Genomic DNA, 23,210 nt, shown 5'->3' with positions numbered 1-23,210 from the left:
ATAATGTCAACATGTTGTGGCTGAACAATGGAGGTTCATCAACTTGTCCTTCGTACCTTTGTCCATATGAGGTGACTCACTTAAGCAAAGAATTATAGCTAAACCAAATAAACAGTGTCATGTTTGGGATGCCTGTAGAGCTAAACTCTCTTATTCTATAAAGCTAACACAAGATTACCTCTGAGAGATATTTCATAGTCATTTATGGAAGAGTGGCTGACCAACAATGAAGACCGAAGGAAGTACTTATTCATACAACCAAACATATTGTATGGATTAATAATGTTAAGTGCATATGGGCATCATCATGTGAGCATGTTGAGAAGGACATGTACTCTTTTTTTTCTTCTCTCTTATGGATGCCTATATGGTATACATAGATAGGGAGTAGCATTCTTTGAAGCTTCTCTTTTTCTTTAGGTGCCTTTAAGGTATACATAGGGAGTAGCATTCTTTGAAGCTTCTCTTTTTCTTGTAACTCTACAGGCCACTCACTTTCACTTGTTTATGAGCATGTAGAGATGTAGTGCTAAGTGCTTTGTCGGCAAAAATAAGTGTAATATTATGACTTAATTATATATTAAAAAGTGAGAAAAAAAACATGAATCTGACTTATAAAGATTATATGAGTCAACTATCATCAATTTCGATTTAAACATTTTAAACAAACGATTCAAACTCATTGTTTAATCTTTAGGTGCTTTCCTCATTGTTAATCTTTAGGTGCCTTTAAGGTGTACATACATAGGGAGTAGCATTCTTTGAAGCTTCTCTTTTTCTTGAAACTCTCTCTACAAGCAACTCACTTTCACTTGTTTATGAGCATGTAGAGATACAGTGCTAAGTGCTTGTCGGCAAAAATAAGTGTAATATTATGACTTAATTATGCATTAAAAAGTGAGGAAAAAAGTGTCAACTATCATCAATTTCAATTTAAATATTTTAAACAAATGATTCAGTCGATTATCCCTTCAGGAAATTTTTTTATTAGATATAATTTATATTTACGATAAGTTGGACTTTAGGCTTATGAACAAAATAAATAAATAAATAAATTCGATGGTGAATGATTAGATAGATATAATAATGATGATGATGACGACGATGATGGAATCAACTACATAGAGAGTATCTCTATTAATTAACCACTTAAACTAATTCAAAAGGGTCCAATCTAACAGCAAAAGAACCTTATTGTATTTAGTGTGTCACTATCCTTAATTTTATGGATTGAGTAGATACAATTAAATGTATAATCAGAAGCTTTCCTTGGAAAATTTCAGAAGACTAGCTGAAACTTTGGATGCAACATCCTAGGAAAGGAAATATTGGAACAATTGTAAGAACATAAAACCCATTAAACACCAATATCCACATCATGCAGGTATATATATCTTTAACCTAATTTTTCCTATGCTTTTTAAATGTTATAGAATGAGCAAGTAACCAAAACTATCAAAACCTTAGCAATGTGTGATCTCATCATCATTTGAATAATATGACAATCGATACCCTACTATCAACTAATCTACTTAGTCTTACAAAGTTAATTAAATCGATCGTTATCGATTATTTTCTAGATTCAATATTATATGATCGTACCTATAGATAGTCAAAGGGAGCACATAATCATCCCAATGATTTAACCACAATTTCAAATGCCACAAGTTAGATCTTCAACATCTCAATTGTGCTCACAATAAATTTATTAGTTAATCAAATCCTTTGAATCCAAACTAAAATATTTGAGGAATCTTGTTGAATATACCCTAGACATAATATTACAAGGTTTCAATTTAGAGTTCTTTTATTTCACACCATATCACTCTAAGATAAATATGAATTAAATTCTCCATTAACTCCAAATCAATATCCACATTAAACAATCAAAATGAGAAACTATAAACAGACTTATTTTGCTAAATTAGATATAAGACTTATGTACATACCAATAACAATAAATTTTATTATAACAAAAACAAAAAAAATTGGAGTATGACAATTAAAAGTTCAATTTTATTTGTTTATAAAATAATATGTACATAAATTATGATATCCTATTACTCTAGAATTAAAATCTAATTATGGTATCTGAAAATCAATTTTTTTTTTCTGATCCGTGAGTCAACTGGGCTCGAGCATGATATCAATTATCTCTGCTCATCAGCTCCACTAAAATGTCGGTTTCAATATTTTATATCAATATGTTTTTTCTTCTATGATGCAATTCGAATATAAGTAAACTAAATGTAAAATATATATGATGTATTTAAAAGGACTTACACCGTTAGTGTTGTATGGGTAAAGAATAATATTATATATATTAAGAGTCCTCCACATGATTACTTCTATAGATACTAAAACCTTGCACAAATTTCATATAATCTATTATTCGTTGAGACTTAAAATTGTACATACAATCCTTTTAAAAGCTTTTATGATTATGAGAATACAAAGGGTCTTTTCTATTTTTCATATTCAGTTATTTTTATGCAAAGTCTTTAAATGTCTACAAAATTTATACAAACACATGAGCTTGCATGTGTTCAATTTTCTATTCAATCACTTGAGTAGGGTGTTAGTATCCTTATCTATAAAATAAAATCTATAATGAGTAGTCACTCAGTATACATCATGTCATATATATCATATTTTAAATTCATCATCATAAGATAATTAATAATAAATACCTCATATATGACTTCTTTAGCAAGCATAAGTCTACAACATAGCATATACAAAAAAGAAAGAAAAATTTTACGTATATATGTATACTCACACAAATATAATACGTATATATATATATGTATATATATATATATACATATATATATATATATATATATATATACATATATATATACATATATATATATATATACATATATATATATATATATATACATATATATATATATATATATATATATATATATATATATAGTAGCATTAGTTTTGATTGTTAGTTAGTGATATTCATATTGTGTAAAATTTCTTTCCTATTATTACAAATCTTTAACATGGTGGTTATGTAAAAATGACCCTTACACTAAGATTATATAGGAAGTATTTTAATATTTGGAGAGGCATATATGTTAAATTAAAATTTGTGGATACAAATCTAAACAAGCTTAGGATGGAAGATTACTCACCACAATGATGGAAAAAATTATGGAGGGCGATACATTCTTGATGACATTAGTTAAACTAGCCTTAATCTTTAACCCAATCACTAACAACATCAACAGTAGGTATATTGAGACGCATGTGTTTAACTTACCTTCTCAACTCAAATCCAAATCATGTATTGGTTTGTTTAGATTTGTCTCTACAAATTTGTTTGATCAATCATTGATATATCAGACAATCAAAATTTATAATAACACTAATCCATGTAAAGCATTACATGATTAAAATATTATCCACAAAAGCCCATATCCAATGCATTGATAGGATCGATCGTCTCGATTCTTTGAATCCGATCTCTTATCTATTTGATTCACTTATTAGCGTCCTGCATTCAATTTTGAATTTTCGTGTTGATTTATGTTGGATTGACGTGTCGGATAAACAAGGATGAGGATGAGGATTCGCTATTTCCTTCAGTGCACCGAACGGGATCGTTCTCCGTCCGTTTGTTATCGTGCATTGATTTCGTTCCACGAAAGGACGTATACGTTTCATGCAGGGATTCCTCTGTACAGCGGATCCGGATCCGAATCCACAGGAAAAAGCGAGAAGATGGTAGGTTCCATGAAGATGGACTGGATCTCGTGTATAGGAGGATTGCATCGGTGAAATTTTACAATTGAGATCTAAACCGTATATTTCTAATTTTACGATCTGGTATGTTCATGTGTTTTTTGATATTGAACGGTTGATTTGGAGATCTTCCGTGATGGACGGCAAAAAAGAAGTAGAGACTCGACCGGCTCTACTTCTGGGATTGGATAAGATTCCTACTTCTCGTAAATGATGGGTGATCTCGTGGGTTCACTCTCCCCGGGTCAATAAATCAACGCCGAAATCACCGTCCACAGTTGAAGGCACGTTAGATCGGTGGAGTCGCGAGGGTTTTGACTAGTAAATCCATGATCCTTCGCTTCTTCCTCTTAATTTTTTCGTAATAATCACTTTTTTTCGTATGTTTTTCTTCCTTTTCTATCTGTTATGATCTCGGGGTTTTCCTTCGCTTCATCTTCGGATCTCTTTTTGTCGGTTCTAGGAGATAGAAAGAGAGAAGAAAGATGCGATTTTTTTTAGTTAGGACTGGTAAAAATGCAACTTTTAGGTAGATCTTTTGAGGAATTGGTTTGAATGGTATTATCCTCAGTTAGTTTTCTATTCTGGATGAAACATTAAGATAAAATAGCGTAGGCTGTCTACGTTGGTTGATCGACCATTTGAAGGACTCGAACTGTGTGTCATTGGTTTCTTGATTTGTGGTTCTATGTCTACATTTTACTTAAATGCCTTGTACGTGTAATATAAGATAGCATTACATCTGTGCATTTAATTAAGAGTTTGATTTCCTTAGAAGAAATAAAGAATTTGGTTCGTTGTTTCCAGATGAGGTTGTGTTCTTGTTATGTTCCACTGTGATTTTTGGTAGCATTAACCTATTTTTGTTGAAGATGTGGTTTGAGAACGTCAAATAACATTATTTTTCTGTGGTTTGCAAACAAAACTGTAGACGAGCTGTCTCCTTTCTTTTTTTTTTACTAAGGACCTATTTAATACTTCAGTTTGGTCTTTTCAACAGAGTGAAGAATTCATTTGCATTATAGCAATTCAACTAGTTTTATTTCTTAATTTCTACTAATTCTTTCATTTCCATCCTCAGAAAGTTTTGTTCGCTATGAAGTTTAAGATGATACTGCTGTTGTTCCTCTTGGCCTTGGTTGTATCAACTGTTGTGAGTAGTCCTATACATTTTGACCGTATGTTCAAAATTGTTTCTTGATGGAAGTTTAAATAAAATCTACTTGCAGAATGCAGAAGGTCCGCAAACATGCGCGGCCAATCTTGAGGCTAAGTGTGATGGTGGTTCTTCCGATGGTTGGAAAGGGGAGTTCTTCCCAGGCATATCAAAAATCAAATATGAAGTAATGTACATTATGACCATTGTTTTAGTTTAGTAGCATATGTTGGAGGATCGAGTTTATTTTGTAACTGGAGCATTATTTTCTCTTTGCTATTGGGTTGGTTAGCTAACATATTTTCATGCTTTTTTCTTCTTTATCTTGTGACACTAGGGCCCGACAAGCAAAAATCCACTTTCTTATAAGTGGTATAATGCTGAGGAAGAGATACTTGGAAAGAAAATGAAGGTATGTTGGGTTGCTTCTTTTTAGGACCAGTCATCCTTTTCTTTTTTGTTCTTTTATTCTTGATGCTAATGTTTTTTTCTTGGTAATATAGGATTGGTTTCGATTTAGTGTTGCCTTTTGGCACACCTTTCGTGGGACTGGTGCTGATCCTTTTGGTGCGCCAACAAAATCATGGCCATGGGAGGATGGTACAAATTCATTGGCTATGGCCAAAAGAAGAAGTAAGATAATGCAATTCCAGCTAGTCAGTCAGAGCAAAGTTAAGATACTTATGTTATGACTAATTGCAGTGAGAGCACACTTTGAGTTCATGGACAAGCTTGGAGTTGAAAGATGGTGCTTTCATGACAGAGATATAGCCCCAGATGGTAAAACACTCGTGGTATGTTAAATAATGTCCATAGTTTTCTGTCTTTTTGGTTATCTATATTTAGATTCAACTCTTACATATGCTGATATTAGTCTTAAATTTTAATGATCCAATTAATTGCAAGGGTCATGTTATATTTGCTTCTCAGGAGTGGTGGTAAAATTGCCATACACAAATACTACTCATCCTTCAAAAATGCTAATGCCTGCCCATTTATCTTGTTGATCTGAAACTTTTTGTGTTTAACCACATCAGAAGTATGTAAAAGTTCTTATGTTTTTCACTTAACCTAATGCATGTCAAGTGACTTTCTTTATAGGAGACAAATGCAAACTTGGATGAAGTTGTAGCTCTTGCAAAGGAACTTCAGGTGATAATACTGCATTATCATTTGTACACATCATAAAACACCAGTGACACTTCTAAAATGGAGTAATTTGATTTATTTTTTAGTTACACTTATTATGGAAATAGACCAGAATAATGTTATTAATCTATCTGCGATGAATGAAATATGTTTTATAGGAGGGGAATAAAATCAAACTATTGTGGGGTACAGCTCAGCTTTTCTTTCATCCACGCTACATGCATGGAGCTGCTACTAGGTATTCCTTTTTTAGAATAACAATTTGTATTATCTCTTCAAGGTGATTGTTACTTAAACAAGTTTCACTTTGGTTTTGCAGCTCAGAGGTTGGAGTTTATGCTTATGCAGCTGCTCAGGTCAAGAAGGCCATGGAGGTGAGATTTTTGGATAGATGATAAGCCTTTAGTTTTGAGTGTCTGCTAAATTTGTGTTTATAATTGCAGGTGACACATTATCTAGGCGGAGAGAACTATGTTTTTTGGGGTGGGCGTGAAGGGTATCAATCTCTTCTAAACACTGATATGCAAAGAGAGCTTGATCACTTGGTATGAATTGGTACCTATAAAATAATTTAACCTGCTCTAGGATAGTCTTTCTTCTAACAGCATTTTTTTCTAACGTCTGTTCTAAAGGCATTCAACTCTCTATGCATGTTATTTCTTATTTTTACATTAAAAATAAGGTTTTCTCTTTTTCAGGCAAGATTTCTTAAAGCTGCTGCTGATTATAAAAAGAAGATTGGGTTCAATGGTACTGTTTGTCTTTCTATCTCTCAGTCCATGTTCACTAACATAAGTCTATTGAACATGTAGTCCCATTAGCTGACAAGTCATAGAATTCTCAGAAATGGATTTTGCATATTTTCTTGTAAAGTTGATTACTAAATAATATCTTCCTCTTTTCATTTACTTCAGTTCATCCGCACGAACAACTAAATCTAATTGTGTTCTTTGCATGCTTATTCATATTATTTGCTTGCATTTATTAAATCAATTGCTAGAGAATTTTGAGCATTTGAAGTTGTAAAATATAATCATGATTTTTTGTGCTATGTTCCAGGAACTCTTCTAATAGAACCTAAACCGCAAGAACCGACAAAACACCAGTATGTATAGCAGTATGGTATCATTTAATGTTCATTAGGTTCTATCTATTCTAATATGTTTTTTGTTACATCAGATATGACTGGGATGCTGCAACTGCCTATGCTTTTCTTCAAAAGTATGGCCTTTTAGGTACTTTGCTGGCCCTTCATGTATCTTGATAATCACATAAGTTGGGCAATAGTACTTTTGGTTTTGTAGAATGTGATGCTAATGAACAATTTTGTGATGTTTGGTAATTTTTAATTCAAATAATCTTTCTTGTGTCTAAGTACCTTTAACAAAGATTTTCCCGAACCTGTGTTTCTCATTCTTCTTTAGTCTTATATGCATATTATGCATGGATTGATTAGCTATTCTCTTGTTACCATTACCATGAGGAGTGGATAGTATTTACCCTTTTTCACTTGTGCACAAAAGTTGTCATTATTAACGGAACTGTTGGCATACTTATCATCGCCCCAGGCTTAGGCCAAGTCACTGATTTCTAGCAGTCTACTGCTACACTCCTATGGGTTTTAAATATTATGGCTGCACTTATAAATTATCCAGCAACATTTATTAGTGACTTTGGACAATATCTAGCCCTTGAAGCTGCTTCCAGGTCAATAATTGTGACTTTGGGCAATTCAAATCTAAAGGGTGTTTTTATTTTATTGATGGGAACATGTAATTTGCTAATAGCATATCCAACTAAGTTAGAAGAAGGCATTAATACTAGCACTCATACAAGTAGTCTTGTAAAATGAGTTTATTCATTCATGAATATTGGAATTTTAAAGAAGAACAAGTAGGTGAAATGTAGTTTCTCAACCACCATAATTTCTTGCTTACCCACGTTATACTTGCCTCCTTGGCCACGTGTCGAAGACTTTGATAAAGTAAAAGAAAAATGCTTGACAATGAAATTGGGGCTCTGCTTGTGAAAAGGATAATTATGCTCCCTTTGCTCGTCCAATCTCTGTCTCTCTCCCAACATGGTAGGTTCAAATTATCATGACTGACTGCTTGTGTGTGTCCACCATCCTGTATACATGTATTTCTATGTTGATGAACACAAAATATAATGGCTATAACATATAAGTGCCTAATAGATTTTGGGTTGATTTCCATATTGTGTATATTCTTTATCACGTGTGAAGACAGCCCATGATAGTTTTTTAGAGCACTATCATTTTCCTTCGTTTTGTCATTTGATCCTACCACAGAAAATTGCAACTGTCTCTATCTTGTTTGAGAACTGCACTAAGAAATCTTTCTACATGATGCCATAGTTTATAGTGTGAATATTTTGTCTATTGTTTTCAATTGATTTATACTTGTATTTGTTTTCAATAACTTCTTTTCATTATGAAGTTGCTGATGACTTTATCCTGTTATCTCATTGGTGCAGGAGAGTTCAAGTTGAATATTGAATGTAACCATGCTACTTTATCTGGTCATAGGTAAGTCCCTTTTGCTATGAGTTCAGCTCAAGCTGACCTATGATGGTATTCATATGAAAATTATGATATATCTACTATTTCTTGTAGCTGTCATCATGAGCTTGAAACTGCACGGATAAATGGTTTGCTTGGAAATATTGATGCGAATACTGGTGATCCCCAGATTGGTATGTGCACCTATAACTTAAAGGCACATAATGCTGCAGATTTCTTCATTATTTCTTGGTTGCTGGAAAATTTATCAATGACGTTTGATGCTTCCTCTTGGACACAGGTTGGGACACAGATCAGTTCCTTACAGATATTGGAGAAGCAACCCTAGTTATGTTAAGTGTTGTCAGAAATGTAAGTTTAGTATGACTGTTTTGTTAGTTGTAGTATATGCCAGGGAGTAGTGCACTTCTACATCTTTACCAATTAATATTGAGTCTTCCATTGTTTTGTTTGTGTTGATAGGGAGGAATTGCACCTGGTGGATTCAACTTTGATGCAAAGCTGTCTGTTTTTCTTGCCCCTTATACTTCATCTGTTTGATTCAATCTTTACTATTTGATTTTGATGATTGATAGCCTATATGAAGGCAACCATTGCATGTTGCTACTGGCTTTGAGAAACTCTGTTTCTCTTGCCCCTTATAGTTAAACTTTGATGATTGATAGCCTATCCGTTTGGCATAACCATGATGTTATTTACTGTATCACTGTGTTTAGAAAGAGAGATATTTGAGCTTGTTGTTTTTTCCTTGGTTTTAGGCGGAGAGAGAGCACCGATGTTGAGGACCTGTTCATTGCTCATATTTCTGGAATGGACACATTAGCCCGTGGACTGCGAAATGTTGCGAAACTAACCGAGGTAATCTAAGAATTTTAACATAAGGAGGATCACTTGCGGTATACTGAGAAGGGTTCTTCCCTAATCTTAGGATGGTTCCCTGGCCGAGCTTGTTCGGAAACGCTACCAAAGCTTTGACACAGAGATTGGTGCTCTAATTGAGGTGTGTTTTATACATGTCTTTTCGTGTACAGGCAAAACCAATCTACTGCATGAGATTATCCAACAACTCTTAAATCTATGGTTTTGATTTTTATTTCTATGATCAGGCTGGGAAAGCAGATTTCGAGACACTTGAGAAGAAGGTCATGGAATGGGGTGAGCCTTCTGTTCCATCTGGGAAACAGGTATCTGTAACTATCCGAATGTCTCTCTTCAATGTCACATTTAGCTCTCTTATGTTGAATCTAAAATGTGATTGTCTAATACCTTTTCGATGCAGGAACTCGCCGAGATGATATTTCAATCTGCATTATAGATTCGGCTAAAATAAGTGTAGGAACAATATCTTGCAGTCAGATGCAAGATTCTGTAATGACTTCTAAATTTTGCGCAGCTTAGTAATAATAAAAGTTGCAACATCTCATAACCCAACTTATTCCATATAAGTGTTGCCTCAGTGTCCTCTGGAGTAGCCTAATGTTCTTAGGAGCTTGCATTTACTGATATAAACAATATCTTTGAGTTGTCTATACATTTGGAGGTTTGAGGCATTCTGTCCCAACTTTTTATCGAGCTTTATTTGTGACCTCTTTTTGCTGAAGATAGGAACTTCTATTCATCTCTCTCTCTCTCTCTCTTCACATCTCTAGTGCTAATGATATCGAATACTCTATGATCCAATGACCTGAAATAAGTGCTATTACTAAGCCAAGTTCTAGCTTTTATGCCATATACGTTAAGATTCATGATACTTGTGATCATAGTAAGCCACTCTCTCTAAATCTGAACTCATCAAGATCTATTTAAATAGACAAGTCGATTCACCACCACCAAAAGACGATCCTCCGTTTCCAAAACCAAAACCAGAGTTAGATTTGATCTACAAAGACTATGGAATCATTAGTACAAAAGCTACTGTTGATTAGTCTCTAAATCTATGATCTAATGGATTTGTTATACCAACGTAGTAGTAGTAGTAGTGGTGGTAGAAGAATTAGTAGTCCATTGGAAGATGAAAGAAAACCACCAGGTTGTGCCCCATCTGCCCACAGTTTGGATTGCATGCATGGAATTCCAAGTGAGTGGATGCGCTTCCTTTTGATGCCTTCTGCATTGCCACCTATCAAACTAAAAGTTGCGAGAAGAAAAAGGCAACAAAACAAGTACATTTTGGGCATTCCAAAGATGGTTTTGTGGTCCACTTTATGTGCATTAAAGTTAATTAATTGGATCATTAATCAAACTTTTCATCTCAAAGCAAGAAGACTGCGTGGTCCTAATCAATTAACAACTAAAAATAAGTGAAGAACCAAAATATTTTCTGTCTTAATTCTCCTTTTCTTTAAAAACAAATTGTGTTGTTGTGGAACATTTCTTTCTTTTCGGAATTCCCGAAAACAAATGATTCCGACCTCATTTTTTTTAATTAAGAAAATTACACATGTATATATCTTTGAAATCAGTGATTTTTGTATTTATCTATGTAAAATTTTACTTTAACATATGCAGCTTATACAATATTGCCTTTATAAACTAATAATGGCACTAAAAATCTTATGGGTGATTTATGTTTTTGTATTTTTATTTTTTTTAACTCAAATGTGAATCACAATGACATATGTGGAGAAGGGCTTAATATTTGGATGAAAAGTGTACTACAATAAAAATTACAATGATAAATATGTTATGTTATTTTTATGTAAAATCTCTTTTTTTTAATCTTAGAATTACAAAAAGTTAAGATTGTGCCTTATAGTTGACCCCAGAGGGGCATTTTTGGCAGACATCAAAACATCATATTCATATATATATATATATATATATATATATATATATATATATATATATATATATATATATATATATCACTATGAAATCAGCTGAGATCCATAATTAGCTCTATAAGAGTCCAATCCTACCAAGTTGAGCCTTGAGGAAGCCATTCTTGACTGCCATTCTCCTATCTTGAACAACATTAGGCATTCTATTAATCAAATTCATGATCATCTTCTTCTTCATCATCATCATTATCACTAGTGGAACTCCCTTCCCCACATTGTCATTGTGATGGATAGAGTGAGGAGATTGGCATCACAAAAAGCTGTGGTCATCTTCTCCTTGGGCTCATATTGCATGTGTCCAAGAGAATGCCTAAACTTCCCCACTTCAAATTAAAATTATGATTTTGACTTGATTGAAAGCTACAAGTCCTACTGTCCCCAACATCCAAGAGAAAGGAAACATGAGGAAGTTTACCTTTTCCTCATATCTTATATTTTCCTACATCTACTTGGGGTAAAAAAGATGGGCCAAAAGGAGGAATATGAATCACCAACCCACCAGATCACTCACTCTTTTGGAATAATATATCCTTTGGAACCTTCATTGGCAATTAAGCAACAGAGCTACTCTCCCTTCCACCATTCTCAATCTTATGCTATTCTCCTTATCAACCCTCCAACTTTAATCTCAAAGGTAAAGCCAAAGGCCACATCCCTATACCATAAACCATGTTATGCTAATTAATCAAACATCAAACAAGAAAGAGGATTTGGATTCCTTTTTTTTTCTCTTGAGACATGCCCATTCATGAGTACTTGCCATGTATTCTAAATGTGCTTTCAAAAAAATTAGCTTTAAATGTTTACAAATTTAAAATTTTCATATGATGAAATGAACATTTGTTGTGTAGTATCTATGTGTACTTGCATGGCCATCCATAAAATGTACAAACATAAATATATTTCATCCATATACATGATAAAAAAGAGAACATTTTAGGTCAGAAGCTTCATCTATGTGTGTTTCTGCTTTGAAGACCATCATTTCAAAGTGGAGTAAGAAAATTCAGCATCAATATGCCTTGAAACACTTACCTGCATACTATTTAATTGTCAATCTTGAGTCATGGAAAGAAAAATTGCACTGGATAATTCATAATCACTAATGAATTTTATTGTATCTAAATACTTAGATTTCTCTTGAATACATACATATTGAAGCTGGGTTGCTACTTGAAAATGTGATGTCAAAAATACACTTACCACCAAAAATGGCTTAAAATTTATCCTCATAAATATATGTGTTGACAGGCCACCTTAAAAGTTTAATTTTTGGATTTTATTATTGTTCATTATTACATAATAATGGGGGATGTAAACATATTGTATACCATCATCAATTTCATTTCCACAAGTCAAACATCTATTGTCTTCTGTTATCTATATTTTATCATTGACAAAATATTGTTCAAAACCTATAATTTACAGATATTATTAACTAATGTTGAGCATATTGATTAAGTGAAATACCACAAGCTTATATGATAATACTTTGAATATAATAGAAAAGATAATTGGAATATAGGTTGTAGTTCCTTTTCTTTTAATTTTTGCTAGTTTTGATATTATTCTTGATGATTATTCCAAGCTAATTGAACCATTCAATGTCAAAACTAGTTGGGTCCATCAAAAGGATATAATGGAATAGAAAATGTAGCTATTTTTTACTTATGAAATTAGTGATCTTCAAATTTATAAATTGAGTAAAAATAAGAATAACAAATAACAGATATTTTTATTTTATTTTTTAATTATAGTTTTAAAAATATAGCATAAAAATAATATATCATGGGACTCGATCACATATCAACCAAATATTGCAAATTTTAGAATAGAAATATTTGTAGAAGGAACATTAACAAAATAATGTAGGAAATTAAATTTCTTTATCAATTATTGACGAATTTTTCTTTTTAAGTTTTATTTTATAAAAATAAAATAGAATTAGAGTCAAACTGTCCCTTAAAAGTCTATCATGGGTGCATTGGTGAATATACAATATTAAAGATCAAATATCTTTTTCATAGTATTAAGTGAGTCTACAGACACATAATGTGAGACGAACCTACGAGAATGATCCAATTGATGATTAAGATCAATTAAGTTTTTCTTTGTTGGTGTAGAACTCATTATTTCTCTAATGTGAGCTTTAATTAATCTCCTCATACACTTCCTATAAATATAAGAAACATTAAATCTTAATTTATAATAAAAACAGAAAATGTACTTACCCATTAGAAATTACCCATCTTCATACCCTCTTCGTGATTGCAGATTTAAGGGCCCCACTATGGGAGTTACATGAGATACGTGGAAGCGGTGAATCTGTTACCCACAGCTCTCTCTCTCTCTCTCTCTCTTCCCCTATATTTGGTTGCTGTCCATTTTTCTTACATCTCACACTCAGCTGACTTCTTTTGCCTCTCTCTCTCTCTCTCTCTCTCTCTCATGTAATTTAACGCAGGCCTCGCCGTTAGGCTCCGCCCTCTTCTCTCGGTTTCGTTCCCCCCGTGGATTTTTGGCTCTGATCTGCTCCTCCACCGGCGAGATTTCGTGTAGCTCCGTCGGGATCGATCGGAGGACCGAGGAGGAGCCGTCGATCGAGCCGAAGTTGTTGGATTTTGGGGGGGAATTTTTTCTTGGTTGTTCTTATTTATTGATGGGCTGTTTTACATGTTTTGGATCGCCCAGTCAGAGGGAGGAGGAGGAGGAGGTGAAGAAGAAGAGGAGAGAAGGAAAGGGTGGTGGGGATCGCAAGAGGGAGCCGTCGTCGCGTCGTGGCAGTTCCGGTAAGAAAGCTGGGATTTTTAATGGGAAAAATTGGTTTTTTATGGGTTTCTTATGGATCTAATGGGGATTCATCTGCTGCATTTCTGGGATGTCTTGATCGTTCGCTCTCTTATCCAGGATGTCTTGATGCGTGGAGCTCCTCTTTATGTTCTGGCTTCAGGAAATTTAACGTTTTTTGTTGGATAAACGCCAATAGATGTCAGGCCCACTATATGAGAAATAAAAGAAGAGAAAAAAACCAGAGATTTTATAGCTATTTGTGGCGCTCTTATTAGATGTTAGAGATCAGGCTCCTCTTTTTGGTACTACAATTTTCTTGCCATATGCATGGATCTCTCCCCCCTAAAGAGAAATATCTTTTTTCTGCCCAAAACATTAGGATGACAGTTTGCCATTAAATGATCGCGATCCAGGAAGATGAATGAGAAGCTCATGCATGTCACTGATCATGCCTAAACTTGTTTTCAAAGTAATGGGGCAGTCTTGGTTTTGAACAAACTATTACCAAAAATTGTCGAATTCAAGAATTTTCTTTCATCTCTTTTGGCTTCCCTATGTTTTGTTATTAGAGCAGATATAATACACCAGTCATGTTTTGGGATCAGAATATCTAATTTTCTTGTTTACTATCGTGGATTGCTTGTGGTGCTAGACAAACTGACGGCAAGGACCGGTTCAGACTCCAAAAAGGAAGCATCGGCTTCCAAAGAAGGCAATGCCGGGCATATTGCTGCACAGACATTCACTTTCCGTGAGCTTGCTGCTGCCACTAAGAACTTTAGACAAGATTGTCTTTTGGGTGAAGGTGGTTTTGGCCGTGTATATAGAGGAAGGTTGGAGAATGGACAGGTTAGTTTTCTTCTTTTTTATAGTGTCCAGGATATCATTAGCTCATCTGACTAGTTTACCTCTAGTGTCTCTTGATTGCTTTAGTGAAATTGATGTTTTATCAGGAGTTTGTCATGAGTCTAGAATTTCTGCTTAAAAAACATCCGCATATTTTATGTATGTTAAGAAATTATGGTCTCTGCCTATTGAGCATACAGCTGATGTAAACATTTGCAGGTAGTTGCTGTTAAACAACTTGACAGAAATGGTCTCCAGGGTAACAGGGAGTTTTTGGTTGAAGTTCTCATGCTTAGCCTCTTACATCACCCTAATCTTGTCAATCTCATTGGTTATTGTGCTGATGGTGATCAACGGCTGCTTGTCTATGAGTTTATGCGTTTGGGGTCATTAGAAGATCATTTGCATGGTTAGATTGTTTTCTTGGCTTCTATTACTGATTCTAAAAACAGCTCTATTTTTAGTTTTCCTTAATTGCTGGAGTTGCAGTTCATCTACAGTTAGATATACAAACTAATAAATTAATTAGTTACAAGTATTCAGGATTACCCACATCAATGGTTATTATGTTATTACCTGTCATTATCATCAAGGACATGGTCACATTTACTTAAATGAAGTAATTGTGGGGTGCAATGTGGTAAATGATGTTGGGCTCGGGAAGTTAGAAGTTATATTAACTCTAGAAAGTCCAAACCCTTCTTGAAGTTAATAGATTAAGACTATACAAAAACATAAGTTCTCTCCATATCAGTTTTGTCTATTTTTTACCAGCCTCCAGATCTCAGCCACTCCTCTTCTATTGTCATTTTACATCGAGATCAGAAATGGTTAGCCCACAGCGACTAACCACCCCTGCAAGAAGAGAGAAAGCATCTAGCATATGGCACCCACGTACTAACAATTGCCCATGGATACAGAATAATGGGTGGAGATGCTAGATCCAGCATCAAAGGCAGAGCCAATGGGAAATGGTTCCATGATTATGAAAATAGAAACAATTAACAGACGTGGTACAATGTGCTTCGTTGTAGTAGAGCAGTTGAGTTATATACCCCATCGGTTGTGATGTTGTACCTTTAATGCCACCTTTTTTCTTTCAACCATTGGCTTTGAAGTCCTTCACTTTTGCTCTCTCACATTTGAGAGGAGTTGTGAATGATTTCTTCCTCATGCATCTGATATCAATAATTGAAGATCCAAGGATCATTGAACACAAGTATTTAGTTCACGGCCTATAAGGATCTGGAAAAACTGTACATTTTTGTTGTGCCAATGTCACAACTCTTCATATTTATACTTGAAAACCTTTTTTTTTACAAGGAGTAAATTGTAAATTTGGATTTTGATCCTTTGACCTTGTTGAACAAGTGCCAGCCAGACTAGCTAGCACCTTCACAATCTTACATTGTTGATATCATTTGAAAAAAAAATACATCAAACATTTTTGAAAGGATAAATTTATTAGCCAGTTCCAAATATCTGATGTGCAACATTTTGTTGATTTTAGCTATTCTTTTCAAGCTGTTAAATTTTTATATTTGTTGGTACCTATAATTTTTCTGCGTTTGTCTTAATCTTTTTTGTATGAGATGGGGATCGGGATTGTTTAGCTTTCATTGTGATTCATTTATTAGAATAATTACAAGTTGTTATTGTTTAGGGCATGGAATTATTTGCTTTGATTGAATAATATGTTTTGATATGCTTGTTATGTTTGCAAATAAGGCCTTGGCATGGTTTCTTGCTCAAATTTGATAGATCTTTTTTAGTGTTTATTAGTCTTCCCTTAACGTGAAGAATATTGACTATTTTAAGTGTGCTGATTCCCATGTAACAACTTTTCTTTGTCCAATTCCAACTTGTTTTCCTTTTGTGTTCTATTTTCGTATTTTCTTAATGATACATCAGTGTTCTCTTTACCATGCATTGGAGAATCATCTTTAAGTGGTTGATATGACAAAGTTGAAAGAATCCAATGAGACACTTGTTGTATGGATTATAATTATTGTTTCCTACAGACAAATAAAAAAAGATTACTCAAATAAGCGCTAGCCTAAACTAGTCAACAGAAAACATAGCATGTGCTTAAGTTTTAGATCCAATTTCTCATGTGTTATTTGTTTATTTCTTAATTTTAGACCCATGGGATCAATAATGCACATTCTTCCAGCAACTGAATTCTTAGCTAGTTTGCATTCACGTAACCCTTGCTTTGCTTAAATATGGATCATCTGAAGATTAAATTGGAATCATTTATGTTGATTAACTTCATGCTTATGTTGGTTATCATATTTTTTGGACAAAGTAGCTAGCTTTGAATGATAGACCGTTTACCTTAATGGGATACCATGACTCGGAGTAAGTTTCTCATGATCCGTTTGCCTTTTTCTGAATGCATCTTCAGTATGTTATCTGCTACATCTTTGATATGAAGCTTTTAAACATTGACTTTCTTTTATTCATTTGCAAGAACTGCACAGATAATATATGACCTCATGCCTGGAATTTTTACGATTTGGGAAGTACCTCTCAAATTATCAATTGGAAAATTAAGCTACTAATCTTAGCTGACTATATTGCACAGAAAATAAAGAAAATATTCAAACATGATATTAACATCTTATAAGCATGTTTATTTATAGAGCTACTATAACTCAAATTCCTAACCTAATTGTGATTCTCATCTAGCTAGAATAATCTATGCTGAAATAGCTAAGTGAGTATGTCAAATCTCATTTTTTATAATGTTGTCTGCATCCAGTCTTCATGATTGAGACTTGCCAACCATTGATGGGATCAGACCATGGCTATCAGTTGTTCCGTGTGAAGTGTCCATTTATACTGTATCTCTTGCAAAATTTTGGTCTCTGTCCATATTTTGGTAGGCTTGAACTATTTTCTTATCTATTGGGTCAGATTTTTCACCTATCTGACCTTCTTTCCTTTGCCAATTGCTGGTCATGCTGGTCTTCTTGTTCTACTTGTTCGAGACAGGTTCCTTCTTTCTCCCTTATCCAGTTAAGCTAGCAACTGTTAGTCCACATCTGGAGGCGCAAGTTCTTCTTGATCCCATCTTCTTAGGCCATTTCAACCCTTGTTTGTTTGACTTGGCAGACTTTCAAACTTGAATTTGATCCATCCATTAGATGCATCCAACATATCCTTCAAACCTGTAATCCTAAGCTAGATGATGTGCTCGACTTCAATTTGGATGCAATGTGATCTCTATTTTCTTAGACAAAAGGAGCACATTCTTTCATGGATAACTTCATTAAGGTTTATTCTAACTGATGTGCAGTGCATGCTATCAACAGAAAATACAAACTAACTTTACACGGGATGATGTCACAATTTCTCATGTCAAATCATAAAGTACTAGAAAAATTGGTAATCAAGTGGGAATTTTTATTGATTTGGACACCACAACATGCCATGGTGCTGAGTTCGAAGTGAAGGATTTTGGTTCTGTCATATTTGTCATCTTCTGTACCTATCTTTCATTTTGCTGCTGAGCTTGTCTTGAACAATTATCTCCTAGAAAAATGTGAAAATAATTCTCGCCTTAGGTTGGCATGGTTCTATTCATGACCCCTTGCTAGCTAGCATTTTGCCAAAGCAAAACAATGGCGTTTGGCATATGGCACACCAACCAACATGGCAATTCGTGATTGAAAGTTTTTCCAAGTTTTGTGCATATAGAGCCTGCTGTGTCTTATAGGTTTCAGATGTATTTGATAGTTGATACAAAAACAAGCATATTCTTAGTTTTTGTTTGAATTCATCTTACCATTCATTCGACTTTTTTGCTTTTGCTATGGTATGAATATATCAAGCTAGACTCCCATTGTACAAAATAGAACTTCTACAGCAGATATAGTTATGTTGTTAATAACAAAGCCTTTTCTTAGGGTGAAAATGTACTGTAATTCATATATGGGTATGAGGGGATACTAAATTCTATTATTGTACCCACTTAAATTAGATACAGAAACTATTGGATCAGTGCAAGATGTCAGATCCACATAGGATTAATGGTGAATATAGATATAACAAATGAGGTGGGCATCTCACCAACAAATAATTAAGATGTTTAAACCTATCAATCATATGTCTGTATAAGAAAGCCTAGGAACAAATGTGTAAAGAAGAAGAATGAAAGAAAAGAATATGGGATACTGAGATAATCAATCAAATGTCATATTTTGAGGTAAATATAAATAAATTTAAAGCTTGACATCAATTTGGACATATGGATATCCAGGTATGGCTAAGACTGGACCATTTTTGGCTCCTTTCTAACAATTAAATAATCTATTTTTTAAAAAAACTTTTTCATGGAGATCTCTGTTAGATTTTTGTGTCAAAGCCACAATTTACTTCTGTGGAAAGGTTTGGGTAGTTGATGTTAAAGTTGGTCCATCATACAACCAAATTAAAGCCAAATATAATATCAAATAAAAACTGGATTAGGACAAGGTAAAAGTCCCAAATTATGGAATCATTTCTAGTCTATGGTTATTAGGTCATGGAGTATACATTTATGTGAAGTTTTTTCAACTTCAAGGACTTAACTGTGATGAGTCTTCATATCCATCCATGCAAGTTGTCTATGACAGCAGGCCATTTTGTGACTGGCCTTCTTGCCAATTTGAGAATCCAAACATATCAACATGCCCTAAATTTAAGGAATTCTTTAATACATCAACGTGCCGTAAATCTTGTTTATGTGCATTACCATTTAATATTATATCCTACTTTCTGAAAATGTCACTACATCAGGTTAATGTTATGGGATGATGTTATATCCTACTTTAAGGTTAATGTTATATCCTCCTATTTGTCAAAGAAATACATATTCTCTGGGAACACATTAATAAAATACAAAAAAGGGGTCACAGTTGATTCAATAACTTTGGCAATTGGATTATCTGAGTGTTACTTTAGATATCTTCCCAGGAAATTCATTATGAGACATGCCATTTGCTAACAAAAATTAAAATTAATTATTCAAATCCTGAGTTTCAACCAATCCTAGATGTTTCCTCAATTATGTTGCTTTCTTTCTTGGTATCTGCAGAGTGCTCTCACCTGAATGGACATTGTTCTGAAAACAAATAATCTGCTTTTAGTCTTTTTGTTGTGAGACTGATTATTGTTTAGCTAAACAACTTCATTTTGAGCAAGGGAGTCTATCAACTGTTCTTAGTTCCTTTTAGATACTCAGAAAAAAGATGCCAAGGGTTTTGTGCCGAAATTCTTATAATATGTCACAGATGATTAAGATACCTTGATAAAATGAATTGATTGGGATTTCTTTAAACTTAATAGATATTCCAGCTGATAAGGAACCACTGGACTGGAATACCCGTATGAAAATAGCAGCTGGTGCAGCAAAAGGTTTGGAGTACCTGCATGATAAGGCAAACCCGCCAGTTATTTATCGTGACTTTAAATCATCAAATATACTTCTTAGTGAAGGATATCATCCAAAGTTGTCAGATTTTGGGCTTGCAAAGCTTGGTCCTGTTGGTGACAAGACTCATGTCTCTACAAGAGTGATGGGAACGTATGGTTACTGTGCTCCGGAGTATGCTATGACAGGGCAGTTAACGGTGAAATCTGATGTTTATAGTTTTGGTGTTGTCTTTCTTGAACTGATTACTGGGCGTAAAGCGATTGACAACACGAGGCCTGCAGGAGAACAGAATCTAGTTGCATGGGTATGTTTTTCTTTCACTTTTTTGAACTACTACATCAAACTTCTGTGGCTTGATAATGGGATTCATGTGAAGGCACATATGTAGTAGTAATGCTTCAAATTCTAATTCTCAACTTTAGATCCAAAAATTAATGCAGAATATAAATATGAAAATCTGGTTACATGTTGATGTTGCAAATTTCAGTTTCAAATACTGACGAGAAATATAACGTCTTATTCATCTCATGTACAGGCTCGTCCATTATTTAAAGAGCGTAGAAAATTCCCCAAAATGGCCGACCCATTGCTACAAGGCCATTATCCAATGAGAGGCCTATATCAGGCACTGGCTGTTGCAGCAATGTGCCTGCAGGAGCAAGCAGCTACTCGACCTCTCATAGGGGATGTCGTGACAGCACTCTCATATTTAGCTTCACAAACTTATGATCAGAATGCAGCAACTGCTCAGAATACTAGGGTTGGTCCATCTACCCCAAGGTCTAGAAGTGGTTTTGATAATCAACAAGCCGTACATTCACCGCATCGAAATTCTCCAGACCTTAGGCAAAGGGATCTAGTCAAGGGAGTAAGTAAAGGTGCAAAACATGGGAGAGGTGGCTCCGGTGGTGGCTCTGGTCGTAAGTGGGGCTTGGATGAATTGGAGACTCAAGAGTCTCAGATGGATAGCCCAGTCCATGTAGGCAGAGCACGAGACTCCCCAAAAAACATTGACCGGGATGTTGTGAGGGAGCATGCTGTTGCAGAGGCCAAAGTATGGGGTGAAAATTCGAGAGAGAGAGACAGCAGAAAAATGCACTAGGTATCTTCAACGGAACACATGAATAGAGGTCCTTTCAGGTTCATACGCATGGATGGTGCTCTGCATGCCATACTTTCATGAATAGGAAGATACAGGTCAGAGTTCAGCTGGTCAGGGAACATAGAAAGACGTCACAGGTTTCTTTGTGGTACCAAATTCTTTTTGTGAATAAACCTGATGCTCTTTGACATCATTACTTGTCAAATCTGCTATATTCTCTGGTGCCTTTTCTCTGAAAGATGTGATGTTCCTTATCGAAGCCTTGTTATTCGACATAGAAGACGGCATTGTCAAAAGTAAAAGAAGTCGCAGAAAAAGCATTCAAAATGTATAGAGTTGCATCTTAGAATGTAATCACGCGATCTAGCACACGCAATTGGTACGAGCAAGTCAGTGCTCATTCTGTGTAGGCCAGACCACAAGATTCCATTAGATTTTTGTCCATAAAATCTGCACAGGAGTTTGCTTTAGACATCTCTCAGATATACCTGTTTCATGGGACTGTCTTTTCTCGGGTTGTATTTGTCATGCTTTTCGGAAACTGCCTTCACCCTGTGAATTCTCTAGCTGTTTATGGATTGCTGTTGTATGAGATGATGTTGGTTTCTTTTGTACTCCATATCGCTGGTTACTTTTTTGTCCAATTCTAGATGCTGTTGTGACACAGGCAAATTTGTTGAACAAGCATTGTGTCATTATTTGATCTCGGATCGTAAGGCTTTCATTTTTCTGTGTTTTGTCTGTCTTGCCATAATCTGCACCTGACTCGTACTTTTGAAGCATCACTATTTTGACATCTTTTGCTGTAGTCTATTTGGCCCGCTTAACTCCCAAAGATTTGATGGAGGAAGAATAGGACAATTTCAACTTGATGAATTCTATTTTGATCAATTTGACAGCCAAAGCTGTAACATCTAAGACTGCACCAGAGCATGTTCTTATGTTGAATTGTTGTGGTCGAATTTGGAAGGGGATGATCACAGGTTGGCCCAGAGTTATGAACGCCCAACATCTCCCCACTCTGCTCTCACTCTTAACTCCTATCGAAGGCTGTTCCTTTTACCTGTTAATGTTTCTTTGAACTCTGGAGCAGCTTTTCTTGCCCAAAGGCATTAGGTGCATGGGAGTAAAAGAATCTCCCAAGCATCGTGGAGTGACGAGTGAATTCATTCCACCCATCTCTCTACTTGTCCATGTGGTTCTTCTTTTGGATTACTAGATATGTATTTTTCCCTTTTCGTTTACCAATGGTAAGTGATGAGGACGGGGTTGGATTCGATTCCTCGACCTTGTCATCAGATAGTCAAAGTCAAAAACTAGCCGACGTCATCTCGCCGGTTGTGGTAGCCCCCATTAGCTTCTGTCGGTGGGCTCCTGCCATTACGCAGACGCGCGCCTGATCCGGTGGGTCGATTTGCCTTTGCCCTTCTTTCTTTATTCGGGTCCCACTCCGCTCCGACCAATCGGAAGGCTCATTTCGGTTGTCGGTGGCTCGGCCGAGACGCAGATGCGGCCTGTCCCTGAGCCTGAACCTGTTGCGTCGACAAGCCACCGTAGGGGTCCGTCGTCCTTCTTCGCGGGCCCACTCGCCGACCAGCCAGAAG

At 35.0% G+C, this 23,210-nt stretch overlaps 1 protein-coding gene and 1 pseudogene across 3 annotated transcripts; both read left to right on the top strand.

Moving 5' to 3' along the window:
• The first annotated feature begins 3,954 nt into the window (after positions 1 to 3,954).
• On the top strand, positions 3,955 to 10,181 carry LOC135619096 (xylose isomerase-like). 3 transcript variants are annotated; one of them, XM_065120740.1, is made up of 21 exons: positions 3,955 to 4,083; positions 4,844 to 4,915; positions 4,992 to 5,105; positions 5,256 to 5,330; positions 5,422 to 5,551; positions 5,621 to 5,712; positions 6,020 to 6,070; positions 6,226 to 6,305; positions 6,387 to 6,441; positions 6,511 to 6,612; positions 6,766 to 6,817; positions 7,127 to 7,172; positions 7,247 to 7,302; positions 8,564 to 8,615; positions 8,703 to 8,782; positions 8,890 to 8,960; positions 9,072 to 9,112; positions 9,368 to 9,467; positions 9,538 to 9,609; positions 9,716 to 9,793; positions 9,889 to 10,181. In XM_065120740.1, the coding sequence occupies exons 2-21, from the start codon at positions 4,859 to 4,861 to the stop codon at positions 9,922 to 9,924; spliced, it is 1,440 nt and encodes a 479-aa protein (XP_064976812.1). In that variant the 5' UTR covers positions 3,955 to 4,083; positions 4,844 to 4,858; the 3' UTR covers positions 9,925 to 10,181. The 3 variants fall into 3 exon arrangements, with proteins under 3 accessions (XP_064976812.1, XP_064976819.1, XP_064976826.1); XM_065120747.1 differs by lacking the exon at positions 3,955 to 4,083 and adding an exon at positions 4,215 to 4,272; XM_065120754.1 differs by lacking the exon at positions 3,955 to 4,083 and adding an exon at positions 4,248 to 4,291.
• Positions 10,182 to 13,853: 3,672 nt separating this feature from the next.
• LOC135619063 (receptor-like cytoplasmic kinase 185) lies at positions 13,854 to 22,347 on the top strand (annotated as a pseudogene).
• Positions 22,348 to 23,210: the final 863 nt, after the last annotated feature.

This window comes from Musa acuminata, chromosome BXJ1-3 (genome assembly GCF_036884655.1).
Source record: "Musa acuminata AAA Group cultivar baxijiao chromosome BXJ1-3, Cavendish_Baxijiao_AAA, whole genome shotgun sequence".
Classification (NCBI taxonomy): domain Eukaryota; kingdom Viridiplantae; phylum Streptophyta; class Magnoliopsida; order Zingiberales; family Musaceae; genus Musa; species Musa acuminata.
The sequence above is the reverse complement of the archived record's forward strand: the minus strand, read 5'-3'. Positions and strand labels throughout refer to the sequence as shown.